Source organism: Microcaecilia unicolor, chromosome 5 (genome assembly GCF_901765095.1).
Source record: "Microcaecilia unicolor chromosome 5, aMicUni1.1, whole genome shotgun sequence".
In the NCBI taxonomy this organism is placed as follows: domain Eukaryota; kingdom Metazoa; phylum Chordata; class Amphibia; order Gymnophiona; family Siphonopidae; genus Microcaecilia; species Microcaecilia unicolor.
Window position 1 is genome coordinate 77,825,617 of NC_044035.1, and position 26,488 is coordinate 77,852,104.

At 41.8% G+C, this 26,488-nt stretch overlaps 1 protein-coding gene across 1 annotated transcript in view; it reads right to left on the reverse strand.

Moving 5' to 3' along the window:
• Nucleotides 1-26,488, reverse strand: part of CPEB3 (cytoplasmic polyadenylation element binding protein 3) — a 270,166-nt gene that overhangs the window by 172,546 nt on the left and 71,132 nt on the right. Inside the window, 1 exon segment of the mRNA XM_030203002.1 lies at nucleotides 3,038-3,094. Coding sequence (XP_030058862.1) covers nucleotides 3,038-3,094 — 57 coding nt within the window.

The window sequence follows — 26,488 nt, forward strand, 5'->3', positions numbered from 1 at the left end:
AGGGGCAAAATTAATGAACTGAGCACAACACTAATAACATACATAATGCAGCATAACTAAGTATGAGCAGTACCTACTAAGATACACTTCACGACAAACAAAAACATAACCAGAATGTGGGATCTAGTCTACTAGAAAAATGTATTTAATTTGGAGGTAAACTTTGTTACAACTGATCTAGAGTAGAGGTTTTTCTACTAATATGATCAAATCTTTGAAATTAATTCTATATAGACAAGGCATACAGAATTGGATATCCAAGACTTAAATTCAGGGATAACAAAAGAAGGTTGGTAGATGTATCTGTTCTAATTTATTATACCCGGGAAGTAATTAGAAGTATCTACAAGTGGAAACAGCCATTTACACATGTATGCATTCTATACTGAAATGCTGCTTTTTCAGAAATCCATTATAAAGAACATAAGTACTGCCATATTACAACAGACTAAAGATCCATCAAGCCCAGTATCCTGTTTCCAACAGTGGCCAATCCAGGTCACAAGTACCTGACAAGTACCGGGCAAGATCCCAGAACAGGAAAACAAATTTTATGCTACTTAATACAGAAATAAGCAGTGGATTTTCCCAAGTCCATCTTAATAATGGCTTATGGACTTTTCTTTTAGGAAATTATCCAAACCTTTATTAAATTCTAAGCTGTTTTTACCACATTCTCTGGCAATGAATTCCAGAGTTTAATTACACATTGAGTGAAGAAATATTTTCTCCGATTTGTTTTAATTTTACTAGTAGCTTCATTGTGTGGTTAGAAGTGCCAAGATTAAAGAGCAGAGGTGTGAGCAAGCTGAAAAATTGTACATGTAGTTCCAATTTTATAATATAAATACACAACACATATTACTTTTTGTTACATAAATTTCCCAGAAGTGCCAGCTGCTTGCTCATTTGGACCTGGGCTCTCCAGGGGTCAACTATACTAACCTTTGTTGTACCACCACATCAAAAAAAAAAAACTTTAAAAAGTTGTTTTACTCAGTTCCTTAACTGTCTTCTCTTGTATGTACTCGTTGTGAAATTCAGCACATGTATTTAATTCCAGCAAATATACACAAATTACAAGATTAGCACCTACTGTACATGCGTAATTGACATTCACACATGTAAAGCCTTATATGTTCAAGACGATTTTTTCTTGAAATGAGTGCTCCCATTGCACGTGTGGATAGGAACTCAAACATACCAAAAGGGCATTCAAATAACCAGACAGGAACAGTGTGCAGTCAATGTTAAGTCAGACACCATCCCTGGGATTCTATATAAGACAGAGATTTCCACATGGAAATCAAAGCGAATTCCATAACAATAAGCATAACTTAGTTAACAAGCTAATCAGCACTGATAATTGGATGGTAACCAATTATCAACACTAATTGGCATTAATTAGAATGTATGCACATTACTTGCTAAGCATATTCTGTACTGCGGTACACATAAATATAAGTTGAATAGTTGAAAAGTGGGTGTGGTTATGGATGTGGAATGGGTGTTCCTAGAATCTATGCGCATTATTATAGAATATACCCGCTCCGTGCCTAATTTAGGTATCAGGATTTACACCAGGTTTACCTAGTGTAATTGACTTCAACTAAATTTAGTTGTGTGGACCAGTGCTCAGCATATTCTATAAACCGTGCAGAAATTTAGGCTTATTCTATTAAAGTACACCTAAATTAAAGTGTACTTTATAGAATACTAGTAAAAAAGGCCCGTTTCGTAAACAAATGAAACGGGCGCTAGCAAGGCTATAGAGAGAGTAAGAGTGTGTATATGTATGTGTGACACACAGAGAAAGTGTGTGTCTGTGTGAAAGAGAGTGTGCACAGGTAGGGTGAAAATGAAGAGACAGCAGTGAAATTTTACATAGGACAGCTGAACCATTTGAGACGTGTTTGTGTGTCTGTGTGAGAGAGTGTGTATATATGTGTGGGTGCGTGTGTGTGTGAGATAGAGACAGTGTAAGTGTGTGTGTGTGCGTCTGTGTGAAAGAGTGTGTGAAAGGGTAGGGTCAAAATGAAGAGACAGCATTATAATTGTACATAGCACAGCACAAACATTTGAGGCAGTTATTGCCTTATCTCCCCTGCCACCCCCTCCATATTCAATGATTCGTTCCTTGTCTTCCATCCCCTCTGTGTCCCATGTGTGTGTGAGAGAGAGAGAGAGAGAGGTGCTAGCAGTCCCTGTGATAGTGGCAGGTCAGTTGCTCATTATAGCCAGTTAAGAGTAAGAGTGTGTGTGTATGTGCTGTTTTTTTTCCTTCCCTCATATGCCCTCCGTGTCTGTTGTTTGTGTGGAGAACAGAGATCTATATGGTCCTTTTAGCGTTGCTGTTGACATCACGTAGCAACTGTGTGCTGCTGGTTTTCATTGTTCCGCAATGTGTCTTATGTCACGTTCCGTTGCTTAGTAACGGGTTCGTGATGTGATTGGTTGAGTGTCATTGGTCCACCCTCGATGTCATGACATTTTACATGGGGGCGGGGCCAACACTCATGGGTGAATTCCTGGTTTCACCACCATGCATTTAGAACGTTGGGACTTGTGGAGGCTTCAGAACGTTGGAGGTGCGTTTTATATAGAGAGATACTTTGATTTTCGCACAGAAATCTTGGCACAATATATAGAATCTTGTCCATTATGTCATCAGGCCCTGTCGGACTCTAAAAAGCATTAAAGGCTTGATTAAAGAAATATGTTTTTAGGCCTATCTTAACATTTTTAAAAGAGGGTTCAGAATGGAGAGAAAGGGGCAGGGCATTTCAGAGTAAAGGGGTCAAAAAATATAAAGCACTTCTTCTAGTTGACTCCCAGTAAGCACCGAGGGGCTAGGGAGAACAAATTTGGAAATACCTACATATACTACATTACAGTAAAGTACATGGTGATTCTTTCAAATTAATGTGGAGAGTGCAGAGACGTCTATAAAATACTGGGGGAATTATGATCATCACATCCTATACCAACATTCTATGTAAAATGGGGGATTTGGTTACAAATTGAAAAATACACTTACTATTAAGTGCCATTATATTATCGGTTCCTGGATGATGGAAATTTATTCCCATGCGACCTGCAAAACAAATAAATAAAACTGATCAAATAAGTTGATTTAAAATTCAACATTAATATTTCAAGCAGGGCTGTGGAGTCGGTACACCAACTTTGACTCCAACTCATATTAGGCTTTAAGGGCTTCTTTTACAAAACTGTGCTAGCGATTCCCATACAGCAAATGAGAGGAAGCCCAACAGAATGGGCTTCCTCTCATTTGCTGCACAGGAATCTCTAGAGCAGCTTTGTAAAAGCAGCCCTAAATTGTTTGTACTGGTAAATCTTAAAACAATTTTAAGCTGGATACAGAGTTGGTACATTTTTACCAACTCTCACTTCAGCCAAAATTGTTTCAGACTCCACAGCCTTAATTTCAACATGCATACTAAAAAAACTAAAAAAAAATGAAGTTATACCATTCTTAATTTTATTAAAAATGCATCGGTTAACATTATTAGTTTACTTAAGTTGTTACTAGGTCATCATTACAGAGGCAAAATAATCACACACACAGCACATTAAAACAATGATGTGAGCATCTGACCTTTACCTGATGCCAGAGACTGTTTGCTACTAAGTTTACTTAATTCATATCTTACAATGTGAGCATATCTAATTAAAGAACTGGAGCAAAATCTTAAGTCTATAACATTAGTGCCTCTCTTTATGTAAGACTGTAAAGCAACTTCGCCTGTACTCCAGAGCAATATACTATCTTGACAAAACCTTGAGCAGCTGTAGCCTCAAAGGACTTTCTGTTAGGAATACAAGTGAAGGCCATGTTCCCACTAGTCTACAGATGTTGTACACGTTTATACAGGCTACTCATGAGAAGCCAAGAACATAATTTGATATCTATATTTCCAGGACAAGATTCCAATTGCCCAGGCATTCTTCGTTGGTTGTAAAGGGCAGATAGAAATAATTGCTACTCTAATTCATTCCCCTCGTTTAGCTTCCTTTTATAATTTAGGACTAGAAATTCAATGGAGCTATTGAATAGTGAAGCTGGCTGATTAACCTTGCCTGGATCCTAAACGTTGCAATTTATGTGGTGAGGTAGAAAGCAACCAGGCAGATCAGGCTACCGCCTATAGTGACACCTACTACTGTTAAGGCAAAACAGGACCAGACAACCACACTGGGAGTCAGGAAAAATTTTAAGCAGTCAGATTTATACATTTGCAAATAGACTTTGACCACATAGATCAGGGGTATCTAACTGCAATCTTGGAGGGCTGCAAAATGTAAACTGGTATTGTTTTTAGGCTATCTGTAATAAATCTACAGCAGTACATTTTTGGGATGTGCAATCATTTGAAATGTGTTTTTAGCCTAAAATGACAGGAAACCCTCTGAAATCGTGTTTTTCCCCCTTAGTTGTAAACAGAGTGCAATATCTAACAGCAGCATGCACTGTGCACTGTTCATGACATTGTCTATCTCATTCTCTCCCTCCCCCCCCCCCCCCCCCCCAATACACACACACTGCAATGGGGAAAAAAAACAAACAAAATAAAAATATGTACGAATTATAAAGGAAATAAAAATTCAAACATTTTTGGCTTGTACATCCCTAAAATTTTATAGAAGTTATTGGCTTGGGGACAATAGCAGACTCCATCTTCCATTCCAGGGGTAATAAGGAAAAAGCAGACTCAAAAAGGTTGCAGGTTTGTGACCTGCTGGAGAATCAATACTGTAACTATGCATGAGAAATTGCATGTACACCACCATTATGTGCATATTTCTTTTATGCATATTTATTTTTAACCCTTTAGTGTCCAATGTTCCTGTAATAAGCCATATGGGAACAGATTGATGGGAACAATGGACACTAAAGGTTAACTTGAAAACAAGATTAGTTTATAGCCCTCCGGGACTGCAATTTCACACCCCTGGCATGAATGTTTGGATATCAATGACAAACTTTTCTAGGAATCTACTTTATGAAGAATATGGCTTTCCTTGATAATATGTTTAGATCATGTTTATTGACATCAAAACATTCCAGGTCTGTTCAAACTCAAGATGTCATCATTTAACAACTCTTCAAGATACAACCCAACTGCCCACCTCCCTCCCTAACCCTCATACCCCAAATGCTACGTAAGAATATATTCACTAAATGTTGAGTAATGTGCTACGGGCTTCTCAGAATCAAAGTTCCCCAGAATGGCTCCCAGCTGGCCTGGAAATGTTGGCCAGTTGCATGTGCAAATCTCGAACTTGCATACGGTCCCATACATAGCTGAGTGATCATTAAGGATCTCCAGTACTTTTACCCTATAATCAGTCACATTAATGAAATAATCCAGATTAACAAACTTCTCTACCACATGTATTTAACACACAACCGTAATATAGGTCCTTTTACAGCCTCATTTGAGGAAACAACCTGCCAAAGATCTTTTAGAGAGATCTCATGAATAAAGTCTTCCCTTAGTAATAAACACATCTGCTTTAGCCAATGCTTGAGAGGTAGGTTGTCCAGAAACTGAAGGTACCATAAAAGGTCCTGAATCAGCCTCATAATCCAACCCACAAAAGGCAATACAGAAGAACTTTCTTGTACTGCAGCCAAATGTGGGGGATACTGGAGTTAATGGCAGTAAAGGAGTAAGTGTACTGCCAGTGACTGAGGTTCAAGTATTGGGCATTCCTGTGATCAACCTTGAAGTAAAAAAGAGTGCCCTATACCATTTCAAGTGGGCCAATAATATTAAAAAGTTCCAAAAGCTAGAAGTTTACTCCTAATTTTCTTTTTCCCCCTCCTCCAAATTGCACACACCACTCTCACTCAAATCTTCCAAAATGGGGTTACTACGAAGTTTAACTTCACTAGTCACTAAGACAAATGGGGCTCCAAATGAACACTCCTCTTTCGACAAGCCTCAGTGGTCATGGTGTTCTTCTGAAGAACTGGAGGTTGCCTCTGTTGGTGTTGTGACAGGGAACCCTCTGAATTGCCTGCCAGCTCTTCCACCACGGGCCTCAAAGGCAATGGTCTTTCTAGCCACAATCACCTTCTTTCCTCTCTAAATATCACTTTATATTTTTCTGTTATTTGTGAAGCCTTTTTGACAATTAAATCTTTCTAGATCTATAACTCAGACACATTGCCTATAAACTTCACTCTTTAATCTCACTACACTATTTGTGGCAGAGACTTCCAGCGGCAGCCTTGCAAGACTTCCGGTGGAAGTATCGGCACCCATTTTAAAGAAGATGCGGCAGCAAGAGGGTCAGCGCCAGCAATGGGCAGGAAAGACTGAGGATCTTTCCTGCCCTGAAGACTCCTCTAGACCACCAAGGTGGCTTCAGGTATGTGCCGGGACGGCATCCTGGGGAGCGGGGAGGAGGTCTAGAATAGGTAGGTAGGTAGGTAGGAGGGGAGGATACTGTACAAAAAAAAAATCAAGGTAATATCTGTGTCATTTGGAGGGGCTGGTTAAAGGGACACCCTAGTACTATTATATTTGTGCAGAGATTTTTTTTCCTCCTGGTAAAGAGCTACTGAATAGACATCATGTTATGAGAATCAGGTGCTCAACATTCCAAGTTTCTATTTATGTACTTATTTATGGCATTTTATCCCACATTAAACATTAATTAGATTGAAACCAGGGAGCATTTAAAATCTTTTTTCCTGTGCCTACATCAAAAGAAAAAAGATGGCATGTGGGAACTTGCTCCTTTTGATTTGTGGAATACAGTGGTATATTATAAAAATGCACTTGCCTTTTTTTTCTTTAATTATTATTACTATTTCACAGAGAAGGTATTAATGAGGGAAGGGTTTCCTTCATGAGGAAGTGTTCAGAGTCAGTCTAAATGTGCCAAAATTGTCCAGTTCAGCACACTGTTAGCAGCCAAGTTCATACAAAGTTAATTATACTCAGTGGAAAATAACTCTGTTGGTTCAGATTGCTTGCTATGTGAATATTCAATCACTGTTTCATTATTGCTACCAAGTATTACATATTAAACTACATTTATCCAGTCCTTAAATGGTATCATTGTACATATTTCAATTAGTTTTTCTGTACAAATTTTACTTGATTTGTCTTATTTGAAATAAAAATAATGTTTAAAACACATCTTGTCAACAAGAGGCAGGGCTAGGTGGGAGGGGGGGGGGGGGCACTGAACTGGTCTGCACAGGGCCCCGCAATTGCTAAGACTGGCCCTGCCTAAACAGCAAAGTTTTGAAATTTTTTCTAAAAACCTGATAAGAATAAAATTCATGAAAACAAACAGAAATCTACTGCCAAATTTTAGGAGTCTGATAATTTAGCAACATCTCATAGCTTAAATATCTTCCTACCTCTAACACAAGATAGAAGAACTATTAAATTATCTTTTATTTCTAGAAAGGGTAACATCTCAATTTTCTTAATAAAAAGAATGAACTAACTAGGGCATTAAAATGTAGGTCAAGAAATAATACAAAATCTCTAAGATCTTAATTATTGAAGAAAAAATATACTTAGTCTGATCAATATAAATATGGTCAGAAAAAGGATCAGGTTTATATTCAATAGCAAAAATGTCATCTTTTCAGCATTTAATTTAAGCTTATACAATACAATAGGCATTTCTATCCCGCATTTACCCTTTAGAGTTCTAAGCCGTTTTAGAAACAAGTTACTAGGCATTCCTAGGAAGATAAAATACTACATTTACTTGATAATGTAACACACATTAACTTTCCAAAAAAGTCAAGACTTGAGCATTTTTCTAAATTGGTTATAATTCGGTGAAGATCTTTAACTCCAAGTAGAGGATTCCACCAGTAAATAGCTTGATATGAAAATCAACCCGCAAACACTCTTTTATACTTAAACTTTTTTAAATGTGTGTAGAACCATATAAGATCTACCTGAAGAATCACAATTTCTACATGGTAAATTGACCAGTTTATACATATAAATTGGAGATAATCTATGTAAAATTAGGTAAATTAGAGAACAGACTTTAAAGTTAACATGTGCTCTACCTACAAGCTAATGGAGTTACTCTTTCAAATTTTGAGGATCTATAAACCGTGCTGCCCTATTTTACAATATTTGAAGTTTTCTAAATATTAGATCACTTGCTCCAACATATGAGTTACAGTTGTCCAAATGAGCCAGCACAGTCAACTGAACTGTCAATCAAAAAGAAGATCAAAAAGTTGCCCTTATTCTTCGCAGTTTCCAAAATAAATCTGAAAACTTTAGTAGTAATAGCAGATATCTGTGGTTCAGTATACTAAGGTGGGATTCCACATAAAAAATAATTCTGTTAAAAGTCACATTTTTACATGTAATCAGTTTATGAGGACTACCCACTGTCAAGAATTTAGTCTCATCAGCATTTAACTTTTGTTTGAAGTCGTTAGCCCATTACTCAAGCAAGTGGAGTGCAGGAGTGGCCTAGTGGTTACAGTGGTGGACTTTGGTCCTGGGGAACTGGGTTTGATTCCCACTGCAGGCACAGGCAGCTCCTTGTGACTCTGGGCAAGTCATTTAACCCTCCATTGCCCCAGGTACAAATAAGTACCTGTATACAATATGTAAGCCGCATTGAACCTGCTATGAGTGGGAAGGCGCGGGGTACAAATGTAAGAAAAATAAAAAATAAAAAAAGTCAAACCAGATTCCATACCTGTATATATCATTTGTGTAAATGTGACTAAAACCTCTGGGCTTCTAATTCTAAACCAAAGCTATACAAAAGCGAAACAAAACATTAAGGGCCCTGTATTCTAAGCCGCACTAGCGTTTTAGCATGTGCTAAAAATGAGTGTGCACTAACACTAGAGACATCTATATATTCCTATGGGTGTCTTTAGCATTAGCGCACGCTAAAAATGCTAGCACACACCTTAGTAAACAGGAGTAAACAGGGCCCTAAAAAATGTTCTTAATTTATATATATTTATCTGCATCTGAAGAAGTGGTCTCTAGTCCTTGAAAGCTCATGCCTCAATTAGTCAGTTTACAAGCATCCAAAATAGAACTGGGAGAGCAACACAGCCAGTCCCTGTGCCAGGTGCTAGCAGGACATTTTGTCACTTGCCCGTGGTTAGCTATTTTTAAAGTTGTTCTCGTCAGCTAGCTTCAGAGCATAATAAAAACTGGTCGGTGGCATGATATCAGAGGCCTCTAATATATGGGTCTGATTCAGCTTGCTGTCAGATTCATCTGTAAGACACAGTATTACCCACATACATTATATACTTCTAGTTTATATCTGTAATCAAGGTTTGAAGTTGTAGTTATTGCATAAAATTTGTTTCAAAGACTGACAAGAACTACTTAAAGAAAGAATATTACAACTAATGATTTCCTCCCTGTTTTACATATCACACATTTATTTCTGGCACAGGAAACAATCTGGGGCAGAATAAGGTAGAATGCTGAATTAGGAGTTCATTTGCAGCTGCATCTTAACCACCAAGTACCAATTAGATAATAAACTTTATATTCAGAGCAAACACTTGATAAATAACAGTATACCATATAAGCAAAAGGCTTTTTTTAAATATTAGACTAATATCCTTAGTACCTTAGCAAGTTTTAAATTATTGAAAAACTCAATAATACTAAGATGGAGACAGCAGTCCAGCAGCAAGAGGGGTGCTATCCAGTCTTTTGTATCGAGTGTCACATGTATGATTATCTCCCAGTTAGTGAGAGGTTATATATGTGTATGGCCAATGCAAAGAGCTCCTAGTTCTCAGAGAACATGTCCGTTCTCTTGAGGCTAGAGTAGCAGACTTGGAGGAGCTGAGGGAGACAAAGAGGTACTACTACTACTACTTATCATTTATATAGCGCTACTAGACGCACGCAGCGCTGTACACTTGAACATGATGAGACAGTCTCTTCTCGACAGAGCTTAAATCTAATCCGAGATTCTGTAAAGTTGGATCCAATGTATCTGCTGCCTTTGGCATTGCCCATCAAAGGTTACTATTCACAACTAAAGAACGGAGGACTATAGGATTTGCTGCTGAAGTGGTCTGGTTCTTTTTTGGCAGGTAGACCTCAGTGTGCAGTCTTAAAGGGGAAGTCTTGGAGTGTCACCCATTACATTGAGGAACCCCACAAGGGTTGCTATTGTCTCCAAACTTGTTCGAGTTATTTATCACATTTGTATCCCACCTTTTCCCACTGATAGCAGGCTTAAAGTGGCTTACAATTTTTCAAATTTAGCAGAATAAGAAAAATAACAGTTAAACAACGATGGGTATTGAAGTAGGATATAAACAATAATTAATCAGTAGTAAATATGAAAGATAAGATATAATTAGAGTCTATTGGATCTTATAATAGTAAGGGATAATTCTGATTATGTTGAACCTGGGGAATAAGCCCCTGCCCAGGCGGGGTTAGGACACCTGTTGTAGTTGGTAATTCAATCATTAGGCATGTAGATAGCTGGGTGGCTGGTGGGCGCTAGGATCGCCTGGTCACTTGCCTGCCTGGAGCGAAGGTGGCAGACCTGACGCCAGTGGCGTACCTAGGGTATTTGACACCTGGAGCCAGTCATTTTTTAACACCCCCCCCCCCCAACAAATTCTGTACTAGGCATACCAAGAATACAAAACACTTGGGACCTATGGAGCAATTCTACCATACCATAAGCAGTAATTTCTATGAGTCACACAAGGAAACGGAAAGCACCTTAAACACAACTGTGAGCACAAAAACATCAATTCACCTATTGTAAAATGAAACCAGATAGAATAGTACAGATCGTCAATCCTGCACACTCAATGCCAACTAAAGCCCTGTCTTTTTCACAGACACACCCTAATCCACTATAGAATAAGTAATCATAAACTTTCTAGTTAAACAAAAATTAAACTGAACCCCCAAGATGCCAGATTCTGCATATAATGCAACACACAGAAACAGAAAATGTCCCCTAGTACTGTGCAAAATATAAAGATAGCAAATGTAAATGTGAAAAAAAACTAAAATACCAATCACTACTTTACAAATTAACAAATAGAAAAAACAAATATAGAAAATAAAATAATACAATTTTATTGGACTAATACATTTAGCTTTCAGAGGCCAAAACCTCATTCCTCAGGTCAATACAGTGTACTGCTGTTACAGTATCCTATCCTGACCTGAGGAAGGGGGTTTTGTTCTCCGAAAGTTAGTCAAAATGTATTAAAATTAGTCCAATAAAAAAAAAAAAGTTACCTTATTTCCACGTTCTATTTATAAAAACATTTATTAACACAGCTACAATACTACTTTATCCTAAAGCAAAAAAAGAAAAAAAATATATATTTTATTTACAGTTTGTTGTCTCTGGTTTCTGCTTTCCTCATCTTCATTTCACTGTCTCTCTTCCATCCAGTATCTGTCTTCGCTCTCTCCCTACCATCCAGTGTCTACCTTCTCTCTCTCTCCCTGCCCCTGCCATCCACTGTCTGCCCTCTCTCCCCTGTCCCCTCCATCTGCCCTCTCTCTCCCTTTGCCCCTTTCAACCACTATCTGCCCTCTCTCTCTCCCTTCCATCCACTGTCGGCCCTTTCTCTCTGCCCCTTCGATCCACCATTTGCCCTACCGTCTCCCATCCATTCAGGGTCTACCCTCCCTCTATCTCCCCCTTCCATCTGTCCCCTCTCTCTCTACCCCCTCTTTTCAGCCCCATTATCCCACCTGTCCCTAGTTCCAGCCCCAGCCCATGTCTCCCACCTGCCCCCTCCTTTTCAGCCCCACGATCCCACCAGTCCCCAGTTTCAGCCCCAGCCCGTTTCTCCCACCAGTCCCAAGCTTCAGCCCCAGCCACTTCTCCCTGTCCCCTTTTCAGCCCCCAGTCCCCACAGTTTCACCCCCTGCCCATTTTCAGCCCCCTTATCCCACCCACCCTCCTTTTCAACCCCCAGTTCCAGTCCCCTTAATCCACCTGCCTTGCATTAGGGCCCCCCTTTTCAGCTCCAGCCACATTCTCTCACCTGCCCTCCTTTTCAGCCCCAGACCCATTGTCCCACCTGCCCCTGTCCCAGGCATGGCCCCATTCTCCCTCCTGCCCCCTTCTCAGACCTCAGTTCCAGCTCCAGCCCCCTTCTCCCATCTGAGCCCCCCCCCCGACCCAGTCCCCTTCTCCCATTTGAGCCCCCTGACCCAGTCCCCTTTTCCTATCTGAGCCCATCCCCTGACCCAGTCCCCAGCTGCCTACCATCAGCTCCCGATAGCGCCCTTCTCTCTGCCACCCGACCGGCTGCAGTTTAAAAATCGCTGAATCAGCGGCACCCCGGGTGTAAGAACGAGGGGGGGTGCTCCAATCCCGCTGTGCCTGACTGAAAGGCTGCTGGCACCGCAGTCAGCTTCTTCCACAGCCCCCCGACCCGCTGCAGTTTAAAAACCGCTGAATCGGCGGCGCAGCTCTAGCGTGCAGTGAACCACCTCTGCCTGTAAAAGAAGCGGATCACCTCATCGAGCCTTCTCTCACTGTGTTCCGCGCTCGTGGAAATAGGAAGTTACATCAGAGGAGGGCAGGACACAGTGAGAGAAGGCCCAACGAGGCGATCCGCTTCTTTTACAGGCACAGGCAGTTCACTGCACTCTAGAGCTGCGCCGCCGATTCAGCGATTTTTAAACTGCAGTGGGTCAGGGGGCTGTGGAAGGAGCTGACTGTGGTGCCAGCAGCCTTTCGGTCAGGCGCAGTAGGAGCGGAGCACCCCCCTTCGTTCTTACACCCGAGGCGGACCACCCCCACCGCCCCGCCCTTGGTACACCACTGCCTGACGCATCACCCAGATAGTGCTGGGGAGTAGCTGGCTATCTTAGTACATGTGGGTACCAATGACATAGGAAAATGTGGGAGGGACGTTCTGGAAGCCAAAATTCAGGATCCTAGTCAGAAAGCTGAAATCCAGATCCTCTAGGTTAGGATTATCAGAAATGCTCCCTTTTCCACACGCAGGACCCAAGAAGAAGGCAGAGCTCCCAAGTCTCAATATGTGGTTGAGATGATGGTGCAGGAATGACAGATTTAGATTTGTCAGGAACTGGCCACCATTCTGGGAAAGGGAGAGAGCATTCTGAATGGATGGGCTCTACCTTAACTGGAATGGAACCAGGCTGCTTATGCTAACTTTTTAAAAGAAGATAGAGCAGCTTTTAAACTAGAATAGAGAGGAAACCAACAGTGGCCCAGGAGTGCTTGGTTCGGTTTGGAGTATCCTTGAAGGACATTCAGGGAATCCCAGTAGAGAGGTTTCAACAATGCTGAAGGAAAGCTACGTGTGTTTAAGGAGAGAACGGGGGGGGGGGGGGGGGGGGGGGGGGTTGGCGGGGGGGGGGGGGGGGGGGGGGCTAAAATGTGCCCCCTCACCTTAGGCTCTGGACCCCCCCTCCCGCCAAAGTCTGGCTACGCCCCTGATCTGAACTGTGCCGGTCTGGATGATCTAGGTAGAAATGTAGAACTTAATAGTGGGACTACGAAAAAAACACACCACACACACACATTCCCATTATTAAAAACTTAGTTTAAGGTGAATAAAGTCACTATAGTACGCAGCTTACAGACTTGGCAGGCAAAAATATACACCACCAAAAACGAGTCAGCAACTTAAGGTCACAGAAGTTTCGCATCTCAAAATGAGCCCTATTAAAGCCATATTCACATCCCCAGGGCACATCCGGTACCATAGTTTGATTAGAAGCATCAACTGAAGCAGACCTCACATTAATCTTACAACTAAAAGCTGTATAAGGAAGGGATCTCCTTACATGTTGCTGTGAAGTGCCAGTTGCACCGAGGGAAACCCTAACAATTTTTTGTTTTGAGGCCAGACTCAGATGAAGAAAATACACAAGCGGTATTTGTGGGGAGCAAGGTAAGATCTCTAGAAACTTGCTCTGACTTGCTAGTGGACACCTTACTAGAAGCCAAAAGGACCTCATACACCCCCCCTCAGAGAAGCTTAAAGAACAGATTACACCCCCATTAACATCCACATCATACAGGCTAGAGACAGAATAATTTATTGCACTAGCATCCCTCCCTTCTGTCTGACCAGATTTGGCAAACTGCCTAAACTGATAGATACTTCCTTAAAGGAGTGGGAACAAACCTTTGTTGGCCAAGATGGAGCTATAGCAATCATAATACCTTCAGCTTCTCTGAGCTCGATTATGGGTTGCACAACTAAGATTAGAGGACACAGGTACAGCTCTCTTTCCCTAATGAACAGAGAAGACATCCAATGTTAGCCTGCCATTTGACTCCCTCCTGGAGAAATAAAAAGGCCATGATTTTTCTGTTTTAAAAAGTCAAAAACAGATCCATCTTGGATGTGTCCTGTTTGAGTCTACCAACCAGTGTTTTTTTTCCTGCTAAGTAGACAACTCTAAAATACTTATTTTATTTTAGCCATCTACAACAGTATCCTAAATAAATTTACTGACAAATACTTTTTCCTTTATTTTTTTCCTGGCCCTGTAATTTCCACTCAACTAAAGTGGCCTCTATTGTTGTCCAGTCAGTTTGTTTTTCTGATCATGTCAGTCCCAATCTCTGGTTCTGCTTCTCCATCTGTGCTCTTAAACTCTATTTTCAGGGCCTCCTGTCCATTTGCAATTTTTTTTTTCACTTCACTTCCTGCCCTACGTTCATCTTTGGCACTGATCTTTTCCATTCAGCTTTCTTCCATTTTTCTGTCCACCTTCTTAATTCTAGCTTTCCATCTGTTCCCTTCCCCCCTTCTCTGGGTTTTGTGAGGGGGAGAGGGAGGCAGAATAAGTAGCTGGAGGATGCATGCAGTTGCTTAAACAAAATGTTATGCCAATAATGTGTTCCATAACATGGGGTAGGCAGGTCTCAAATTCATTGTAAGCTTTTGTATTAAATGGTATATCAAATAGGTCATATTGGCATATTTTCAAAGCACTTAGCCTTCCAAAGTTCCATAGGTTTCTATGGAACTTTGGAAGGCTAAGTGCTTTTTTTTTTTTTTTTGGTTACATTTGTACCCCGCGCTTTCCCACTCATGGCAGGCTCAATGCTGCTTACATGGGGCAATGGAGGGTTAAGTGACTTGCCCAGAGTCACAAGGAGCTGCCTGTGCCTGAATTGGGAATCGAACTCAGTTCCTCAGTTCCCCAGGACCAAAGTCCACCACCCTAACCACTAGGCTACTCCTCCCACATTAATATTGGCTACTAACAATCTATTCACTGTAACTAAGGCTCTGGATGAACTATTTTTTTGTGCTGTTTACCTCCTCAATATAATCTTTTTTTCTTTTAACTATGCATCTGATTTTCCAGAACGCTTATTTGCTATAATCTCAATTCAAGTCCCAAGTTGGTTAACTTGGCCGCTTGGTTTTCATACTACTGCATAAAGTGTGTGAACTTTTCCTAACAGTCAAAAATCCAATTAAATTTCTCCACCATCTTGATATTCTGCTTGGACAAGTGGCGTACAGGGATGCTGAAAGCAAGCCAAAGTAGAGGATGACACATGACTCAAGATGGGAGTTGCAGATGCATTGATTTATTAGGCACCAAAGGATGACTAGACACAGGTTCGGGGGTATGCCCCCCTGCTTCAAGGGTCACAATGACTATGTAAAAACAGTGTAAATACAAATACATAATAAAATCATATTTAAAACATATGTATATATAATAAAAAAACATTACAAATTGCAGAGCCAAATAAAAAGTGTAAGAGCATGTACATATATGAGCTTTACAAAAAGGATAAAAACAAATGTTAAAACTGGGACTGCAAATATTAAAAAAAAAAGTTACACCTAAAAAAGATTAACACAGAGCTTAGACCAAAATACTCAAAACAAAAAGAACAGTTACTAAATGAGTAGAAATTGATATCCCATGTGGAGCACATGCAGGACATCAAACACAAAACTGATATAAGAATGGTTACATATGAAAACATCTCCCTAAATTCCATTGCTCCAACACTTGCTTTACAGAGCAGTAGGAATCTGTCTCATATAAAGATAACACAACAAGTAACTGCATTCTATCACCTTATCATCTGTCTACAACTTCTGCCTCTCTATATACTTTTTCCACATCTATTTAGAAAATATTTAAAACCAATCTTTAATTGTATGCACTGCTTACTTACTATCCTGAACTGTTACGTCTACCATCTTGTGCACTTCTGTCTTAAAGCTGTCAATTTCCAGATGTCTGAGTGCCAGCAGTGATTTGAAAGAAATCAGACTTGTCTAATTCTGTGTTTGCTTTTTTTTTTTTTATTGGGAAGCAGGGCCGGTCTTAGCAAGTGCGGGGCCCTGTGCAGACCAATTTGGTGGGGCCCCATCCTAGCCCCACCCCACCCTAGTTCTGCCCCCACCATAGCTCCACCCCATTGATAAGATTATTCCATTTTTAGAAAAAAATTTTTATTTATGAAATTTCAAATAAAGACAAATGAAGCTAAACTTGTACAAAAAAACTGATTGAAATAATAAGCACAATGCTATCATCATGAAACCTTCCCTTCCCAGAAATTATTCAGTTCAAGTCCACTACAATTAGTAGTTCCAATTCTCATAAAGGAGAAAATAAGGAAAAATATTAAGAAAAGATCCAGCACAGTGCTACAGTGTACAAGGTATGCCAGGAATGCTTTATCTGCCTATGGCTGGAGAGAGGTTGAGTGACTTGATGCGGTACGGGTCGGAGCGGAGGCACGAGGCAGAGTTGAGGCACGCTGAGCGGGGCCCCCTTAGGCGCGGGGCCCTATGCGGCCGCCTTGGTCATCTCTGCCTAAGACCAGCCCTGTTGGGAAGAAATCAGTGATTTATTTATTTCTATGTTTGCTGCTCTTAAAAAGTTACATTGTGATATCAGTGTACTGCCCCCTCCACCATAGTTTCTCAAAGCAGTTACCTGGTATCAGGCAAGCTTTGTTAGAAGCACAGGAGGGGCTATTCAGACTATTAGACTGACTTTGCCTTACTCCAACACTGCTTTTCAGAGCAGCTGGAATTTCTGTCTCATCTAAAGATAAGACAAATGAAATAACTGCAATCTATCGTCTTATCATCTGTCTACAACATCTGCCTCTCTCTACACTTTTCCTGTATCTATTTAGAAAATATTTAAACCATGTCTTTCATTGTATGTACTGCTTGCTTACTATCCTGAACTGTTACTTTCTGAGATCTTTACCATCTTGTGCACATAGCTTAAAGCTGTTAATTTCCTTTTGTCTGAGTGCTAGCAGTGATTTGGAAGAAATCAGACTTAACTAATTCTGGTTTAAAAAGTTCTTTGTTGGGAAGAAATCAGCAATTTCCGTGTTTGTGGCTTTTAAAAAGTTACAATGTGATATCAGTGTACTCCCCTCCCCCGCAGTTTTCTGATATCGGAAGCAGGCTTTTGTTGCAAAACAGCAATGTAATAACAGATTAATACATTGGAGATAGGTTCCACAGCTAACACATTCTACAGTTCCTTGGTTGCTTAGGCCCTCAGCCGCCCAGCTTTCTGCTTTGCACCAGGTGTCCTTCCTATTTTAGAATAAAAAGATCTCTTTTTAACATAAACACAGGTTTGTTACTCTTTGTATACCTTTAATGGCAACACATACATGACAATGAATGGAACGCTCGAAACGATTCCACACACTACCTCTCTGACTGGGATGAAAGATGCAGGAGCGTAGTAGACGAAATAGCACCCAAGAATATCACAAAGACAGAATGTGACCCCATGACGAACTAAAAAAAAAACTCAAAACATAAACCAGGAAGGGAATTTTGCGCTCCGTATGGTCGGTGGCTATGAAGGAGAACATGATTAAGGTGTTTTACAGATGGTATCTTACACCGGCGCAGCTACACCATATGTTTGTGCAGGTTACGGCAAGTTGTTGGAGGAAATGTGGGGCCGTTGGTACCATGGGACACATTTGGTGGATATGCCCAAAAGCAAAGGCTTATTGGAAAGGAGTGCAATCCCGACTACAGGTATGGCTGGGCAGATCCGTATGGTGGCATCCTCTGATCTTCATACTAGGGCAGAGACCAGAAGGACTGGAGTGGGCTGAGTGGCTCCTGGTGAGGGGACTATTACAGGCAGCGCGAGTGAATTTGGCACAGAGCCGGAAGTCACCCTTGGTCCCATCGTTGGTACGATGGATAACGAAGGTGCGTTATCCATGAGAAATGGAGAGGCTGACTGCAGTTAAAAGGAGGACTTTGCCTAGGTGGGAAAGGATATGGAAGCCCTTTCTGAGTGTGAAGTCGAGATGAGTATATTTGGTTTGAGTGACAAGAGGGAGTGATATAGAATGGTTGCGGAAGGGAGGGGGGTGGGTTGAAGGGGGGGACTTAGGGGGGGAGAGGTCGCTGTTGGGTTAGGAGGGGTTATTGTTTCATAAAATTGAAAAATGTTGAAGGTCATTTGGGAGTTAATATTACTTAGATGCATACGGAAGCTCATGTTTTCCCTGTACGGGGAGTGTTTTATATGTTGGACTTATGTGTGGATATTTATGTCAATATTGCATTGTAATGTGAGGATTATATTCTGTAATGTATCAACAAAGTTTAATAAAGCCTTCTATAAATTAAAAAAAAAAACACAAACCAGGAAACTCGAACGCATGGAAAAAGTTAAAAGATGAGCACACGCTTAATGCATGGAAACAAACACAAAGAAAATACAAACATGCAATAAGACAAACCAAACTTTCTGAGAAGTTCTGAGAGAAGAGGACATTTCTCTGGTAAGTGAACGCTACTTTGCTTTATGCTTTGGGAACTTAAAGATTGGGGTTTAAAGGAGGAATTGTAGGTTAGTGTTAGGCAAAATAAAAATATAAAAAGCACATTTTAACAACTAATCTCCATAGTCTTTTCCACTTAGTTTTAAAAGCCTTGTACCACAGCAATAACAGATAGAATCTAACAGGCACTGCAGGATCTAGTTTAGTCTTCCCGTCCACCCCTAGGACAACTCTTCATTTATAGTCAGTTATTGTAATTAGGGTAACAAGCAAGGAGTGCTCTTACAGAGTTTTAAATACATTTCATTACCATCTAAGAAGGAAACACTAAATAAATCATACAATATACTATATAAACTAAAAGACACTTTTATATTAGGCTAATATCTTTAATACTGTAGCAAGTTTTAAATTATTGAAAAACTCACACTAAGATGGAGTCAGCAGCCCAGCAGCTATCCAGTCTTTTGCATTGAGTGTCACATGTATGATTATCTCCCAGTTGGTGAGATGTCATATGTGTGTGCCCGATGCAAAGAGCTCCTAGCTCTTAGAGAACGTGTCCGTTCTCTTGAGGCTAGAGTAGCAGACTTGGTGGAGCTCAGGGAGACACAGAGGTACATAGAGGAGACCTACAGGGATGTTGTAGAGAGCTCCCACCTCCAGTCTGGTAGCCCTTGTGCTACCTTGGAGGAGGGAGGTCTCCTAGAAGGAGAGCATCACCCTGGTGAAGTAGGAAGTACTCCTGTAGCCAGGACCTGCCCACCAGGGGATGTACTATCCTCTCGAACCGAGGATATGTCTCCAAGTGCTGCCCGGGAGGGAAAGGTTAAGACAGCCGTTGTAGTTGGTGATTCGATCATTAGGTATATAGATAGCTGGGTGATTGGTGGACGTGAGGATTGCCTGGTGACTTGCCTGCCAGGTGCAAAGGTGGTGGACCTCACGTGTCACCTAGATAGGATTTTAGATAGTGCTGGGGAGGAGTCAGCTGTCTTGGTACATGTGGGTAACAATGACATAGGAAAATGTGGGAGAGAGGTTCTGGAAACCAAATTTAGGCTCTTAGGTAGAAAGCTCAAATCCAGATCCTCTAGGGTAGCATTTTCTGAAATGCTACCTGTTCCACGCGCAGGGCCAAATAAACAGGCAGAGCTCCGGAGTCTCAATGCGTAGATGAGACGATGGTGCAGGGAGGAGGGTTTTAGATTTGTTAGGAACAGTTTGAATAAAGCCCACGGCTTGCCATATATATGGACGGGAATCACAGAATATTTTCCTTGACTAAGGCACAAAGTCAGCTGGATTGAAAACTGAAATCTTTATGGATTAAAAGCGCTTAAAGCATCTATAACCCTGAGTGGATTGTTCATACAGCCTGAACATTTGGAAAAAGCTGTTTTGTGGATTAGAGTTTGTACACATGATACAGCGGTGTGAATTGTTACAAGACCACACTGATAAGATGAACTAATAACAATGAGTAATTGTTATGGTTGAATTTTTGAAAAAATAATGGAGCATGTTTTAACCATGTGTTTATTATGATATAGATCCGCAAGGGGGTTGAACAAGATCATAAAAGTATTAGATAAAAATAGATGAATGAAAGCTTGTATGGATGTGCAGAGGCAGGGGGAGCAGTGTCTGAGCATTTTCTGTGTTTGTTTGTAATGTGATAAGTGTTTTGCAACAATAAATTAAGAACATTGTTTGAGTTGTCAGAGTGCAGTTTTATTGGATATAAAAGATAGCACTCTGTGCATAAGACTTGTTCCCCTGGTATATTAAGGTTTGATAAAACATATGGGGACAGGCTCATGGACCTCAACACGTATATGCTGGAAGAGAGGCAGGAGAGAGGGGATATGATAGAGACGTTTAAATATCTCAGTGGCATTAAAACAGGTGAGCCTTTTTTCAAATGAAGGAAAACTCTGGAATGAAAGTGCATACAATAAAGTTAACAGAAAATAGGCTTAGGAAGAATCTAAGAAAATACTATTTCACGGAAAGTGTGGTGGATGCGTGGAATGGCCTCCCGGTGGAGAAAAGGACTATATCCAGTGGTTTTTTTTTGTGCCGGTACGCACCGGTATGGCGTACCAGCACCTTTTTTTGTAGGTCCCCTCCCCGACTCAGTCCCCACCTGCCTACCAGCTCCGTGCCGATGACCCTCTTCTCCTGCCACCCGGCACCATGACCCAGCCTTTAAAAAAATCTACGAAGCGGCGGAGCGGTGCCTCGCATCTGCCTGTAAAAGAAGAAAAATCGCCTCGTCGGCTGGCCTTCCCTCACTGTGTCCCGCCCTCTGACGTAACTTCCTATTTCTGCAAGGGCGGAACACAGTGAGGGAAGGCCGGCCGACAACGCGATTTTTCTTCTTTTACAGGCAGACGCGAGGCACCGCTCTGCCGCTTCGCAGATTTTTTTAAAGGCTGGGTCACGGTGCCAGGTGGCAGGAGAAGAGGGTCATCGGCACGGAGCTGGGTATGGCAGGCTGGAGGGAGGGGGAGCAGGGAAACGAGGAGAGTCGCTGGACATGGGTGGAGGGCAGGGGGGTTGCTGGACATGGGTGGAGGGCAGGGGGGACAGGAGGGTCGCTGGACATGGGTGGATGGCAGTGGGAAGAGAGAATCGCTGAACATGGGTGGATGGCAGGGGGAAGAGAATCGCTGGACATGGGTGGATGGCAGGGAGGACGGGGGGGTCGCTGGACATGGGTGGAAGGCAGGGGGGACAGGGGTGTTGCTGGATATGGGTGGATGGCAGGAGGTATGGGGGGGTCGCTGGACACGGGTGGATGGAGGGCAGGGGAGAGGAGGGCTGCTAGACATGGGTGGATGGAGGAGAGGGAAGGGAGAGAGAAGAAATGCTGGACATGGATGGAGGCGAGGGAACAGTGAGGAAGGAGAAGAGATGAGGGAAAAGGAAGAGAGGAGAAAAACTGCACATGGATGTAGAAAATAGGCAGAAGCTGGATCCACTGGACAGTCAAGTCTGCGGAGGACCCAGCTTTTACTTACGGATGTAGGGCAAGAAATTAAGAAGAAAGGAGGAAAGTAACGCAATAAATGGAATGGAAGCCCTGGAAATGGAGTTAAGAGGACAGATAGCAACAGAATCAGATACTGAACCAGCATGATCAGAAAAACAAAGTCACCAGACAACAAAGGTAGAAAAAAATCATTTTATTTTCATTTTAGTGTCTGGAATATGTCCAATTTGAGAATTTGCATCTGCTGTCTTATTTTGCACTGGGTATACTGGAGCTGTAACAGCTTACAGAAATTATTTATAATGAAAAAAAAATCATGTTATTTTTTTCTCCTATACTAGTATAATATTTTCAATGATGTCTGCTTATATGCGCTATGGCTGGTATAAGGGGTGTGGCATATGTGGGTGTGGCTATAATAGGGGTGGTGTCATATGTGGTGACTCTGCCCACAATGAGTACCGGCACCTTTTTTTCTACAAAAAAAGCACTGACTATATCAGAATATAAGAAAGCATGGGACAGGCATGTGGGATCCCTTAAGAAAAAGGAGGAGCTAGTAGTTATTGAGAAAGGGTTGACTGGATGGGTCATTTGGGCTCTTACCTGCTGTCATAATTTTATGTTTCTAATTCACTGTAACACAAACTCGCTGCCGGAGGATATGTTAACAGCGGTCAGAGTATCTGGGTTTAAAAAACATTTGGATCAGTTCAGAACAAAAGAATAGCCGTACTGGGTCACACTAATGGTCCATCTAGCCCAGTATCCTGCTTCCAACAGTGGCCAATCCAGATCATAAGTACCTGGCAGAACCCCCAATAGTAGCAAGATTCCATGCTACCAATCCCAGGGCAAGCAGTGGCTTCCCCCATGTCCAGAAGTTCCAGCATGACAGTTGAGATCAAAGGATAAATGCAAGTTGGTGAAACCGTCCCTGTCCAGAGCTCATTGAGCATCCACAAGGTCCACTGTTTTTTTTTTTCCATACTTGGTGCCCTGCAAAGAAGAGTGAGGGTGAAGGGATTTAAAAATTTGTTGAAGGCACACTTTTTCAGTGTAGCATTTGGAACTTCGTTACCTTACAGCTAGTATTGCTGTGGTTCAAGTGTTTATATTTATGCCTGTGCTTATTTTGTATCTTTTTTTTTTTTTTTTAGTCTAGCTCTATTTTCTCTTGATGTGCATTCGGTTAATTGTGTGGATTTTCTTATCTAATACATTGGAGTTCCTTTCTTTTATATTTTCCATTGTTCACCACTATGTTCTTCTATAAGCCAAATGGTATAAACTGTTAAGCATGTGGTAAGAGCCTATTCTATAACTGAACCAACATGTGTAAGTTCTATTATAGAACACTAGCGTAATCAGATCAGCACACCTAATATCTAGGAGCCCACACTTATGCCAGCCATAGAACTAGTGTGACTGTGTGAATGCGGCAGTAATTCACTGAACTTACAGTATTGTTTAAAGCCTTGCCTATGTCCCACCCCTGCTCCACACGTTTACACCATCCTTTGCATGTATTTATAAAATAGCACCAGATGGAATATTTGTATATATAATGCATGTGTACCATATGTGCATATATGCTAATATACAAAACATTTATGTGCATAATTAGGTAAATGTTTATAAAATTGCCCTCCATACGTTAAATGCATGATTTTTATAAAAACCTGATATACACTAAAGAAAAAAAAGCCTCAAAATCCACTTTGGAGAGGATTCTCTTACTGGTTAGTGCAATGGGCTAAGAATCAGGGAAAGAGGGTTCTAACTCCCCTCCTTCCATGGATGCTTCTTGTGACCTGAAGAAAGTCATTTCATTCTTCATTGCCTCTGGTACAAACTTGACTGTAGGCTCTTTGAGGCAAGAAAATACTTACTGTACCTGTATTGTAGCTCACCTTGAGCTCAGGTGTGGAAGGCTGGTAAATGAACTCAAATCTAAATTTATTCCATTAGAACATAACGGAACATTACTCAAGTCAAGAAGGGCATCGCCCAAGTAACTGAGGCAATTCATCCTTCAGTCTGGTCGCTCAACCTTCTTGAGGCATCCAAATAAGCCAACACCCTAGTATGGTTTACTGCTCTTAGTTTTAAAGTAGCCAACATCCTGTATACTACCTTTGAAACTGAACTGTGAAAAATGTCTTGTCAGAATTGTTAGCATTGTGAACAAGCAGCCAACTAAATACTACAAACAGGTCTCTCAGTACGACAGTAGCATGAAGTCACAAATAATATCCAAGAACTTTAGCCTTATGCTCATCTACAAAATGCCACCTGCTATTTCCTGAAGTGTGTTTCAGATACATATTTAGTTAGTCACGGTGGTTACTAGAAAAAAAATAAAGCGTAATGCTTTACTGCACACACAGGACAGCTATAACCTTTGTTTAGTCAGCTTATTTTTTTGGCTCTGTCCTCATTTGTAAAATAGAAACCTAGTAGGTCTCCACGGGTAACGATCTCTCAGCCCAAAGTGAGACAGAATTAGAGGATGTTTTGCCAACCTAAGCGTTGCCATGGTCCAGCTAGCACAGTGTCCTGTTTCTAATAGTGGCCATCTAGGTCACATGTACATACCAGCAGAATCCCAAGTCTCATTATTGGTCGTTTAAAATAAATTAAAGCTGTGGATTAAATGCATTAACTGACAAGATTAATGTGTTAACTTTCTGTGCAATTAAAAATTGTAATCGTACTAGGGCCAGCAAAATCCAGTATCTCATGCTGTACTTTTGACATCCACCCCGCCCCCCTCCCCCCCCCCACGGGTGGTCCAGCATCTCCTTCTCCCTTATCTAAACTTGCTAGGGTTGTGGACAGCATTTGCAATGCAAGCAGGCTTCCTCTGCCGGCCCTGAGAGCCTTACTGAATCTATGTCCTGCTTCTTCTGATGCAACTTCCTGTTTCCACAATGCAAAAATGTGGCTGCAAGAAGGTTCTAGGAGCCAGTGGAGGAAGCCTGCTTGCACTGCAGATGCTGCCTATGACACAGGCAAATAATACAGTTAACTCAATTTTTTTATCCTTAGATTACTTGCAATTATATATTTTTTTTTAATTATCCAGCAGCAGCCCTATAATACCATTCTTAATGGGCTCCTTTTACAAATGGTCCGCTGAAACCGGATACAGCCGGGCCATAGCCCTGGCCACTTTCAGCCCCCCATCCGGATCCGCCCACTGGGCCGAAATCAACTCTTCAATAGCTTCATGTACCAGAAAGGCCTTAGAAGGTCGTCTGGTACTAGTCATCTTGGGGTTGACCGCCTGAGAAGCCGCAAGCTCAGCGTCCTCTATATTCAGGGCTTCCAGCGCCTGAGAGATAAAGGAGGACAACTCCTCCTTATGGAAAATCCTCACGGCGGAAGAGTCCTCTGGTTGGTCAGTGAGGACACCGTCCTCCACGTCCTCTACCCCCGTCTGCTCCGAGAGAGCCACCATGGAGGAAGCTGCAGGCGACTGTATGCAGGACCCCTCCTCAGACCCCAAAGAAAGCCTAGGCTTTTTAAGGGAGGAGAAATCCTCTGGGGGAAAAACCCAAAATCTCTTGGTTACCCCCAGACCCCCTGAGAGGATCAAAGGCTGAAGCTGTCGCAGCCGCGTGAGGGGGGGTGCAAGGCCCTTTTCAACAAAAATGCCTGATGGCGTAGCAAATCCCACTTGCCACAGCAGTAGGGTTTGATCCAATAAGGGAAGGGAAATGGGACTTGATATACCGCCTTTCTGAGGTTTTTGCAACTACATTCAAAGCGGTTTACATATATTCAGGTACTTATTTTGTACCAGGGGCAATGGAGGGTTAAGTGACTTGCCCAGAGTCACAAGGAGCTGCAGTGGGAATCGAACTCAGTTCCCCAGGATCAAAGTCAAAGTCCACTGCACTAACCACTAAGCTACTCCTCTGTCCAGAAGCTTGGATAACATGATCAGATTAGAGCAGAGGTTCTCAACCTAGACCTCAGGACACTTAACCAGTCAGGTTTTCAGGATACCCACAATATACATACACAAGATAAATTTGCATTCTGTAAAGCCTAGGGGAGTGAGCTCTTAGGTGGATGGCTAGCTGCAACAGTCATATATAGCTGAGCAAGAGTCAAGGTGCCTAAAACGCATGAAGCAGCCTATCCCAAGGGGGTTTTTGCAGAGCAAGAGTCAAGGTGCCAATGGGGCTCAGAGTGGCCCATCTCAAGGGGGCTTCAGCTGAGCAGGAGTTGAGGAGTGGCCCAGTCATTAGAGCACTGGTCTTGACATCCAGAGGTGCCCGGTTCAGTTCCCACTGCTGCTCCTTGTGATCTTGAGCAAGTCACTTAAACCTCCATTGCCTCAGGTACAAACAGATTGTGAGCCCTCCAGGGACAAGGAAATACCCAGAGTACCTGAATGTAACTCACCTTGAGCTACTACTGAAAAAGTTCTGAGCAAAATCCAAATAAATAAATAAATAAATAAAGGTGCCTAAAAGGCGAGGAGCAGCCTATTACAAGGGAGCTTCTGCTGAGCAACAGTCAAGGTGCCAACAAGGCTCAGAGTGGCCTACCCCAAGGGGGCTTCAGCTGAGCAAGAGTCAAGGTGACTAAAAGGCATGGAGCAACCTACCCCAAGGGGGCTTTGGCTCAGCAGAAGACAAGGAGAACAGGCCCAGAGCAGAAACTGAGGCCAAA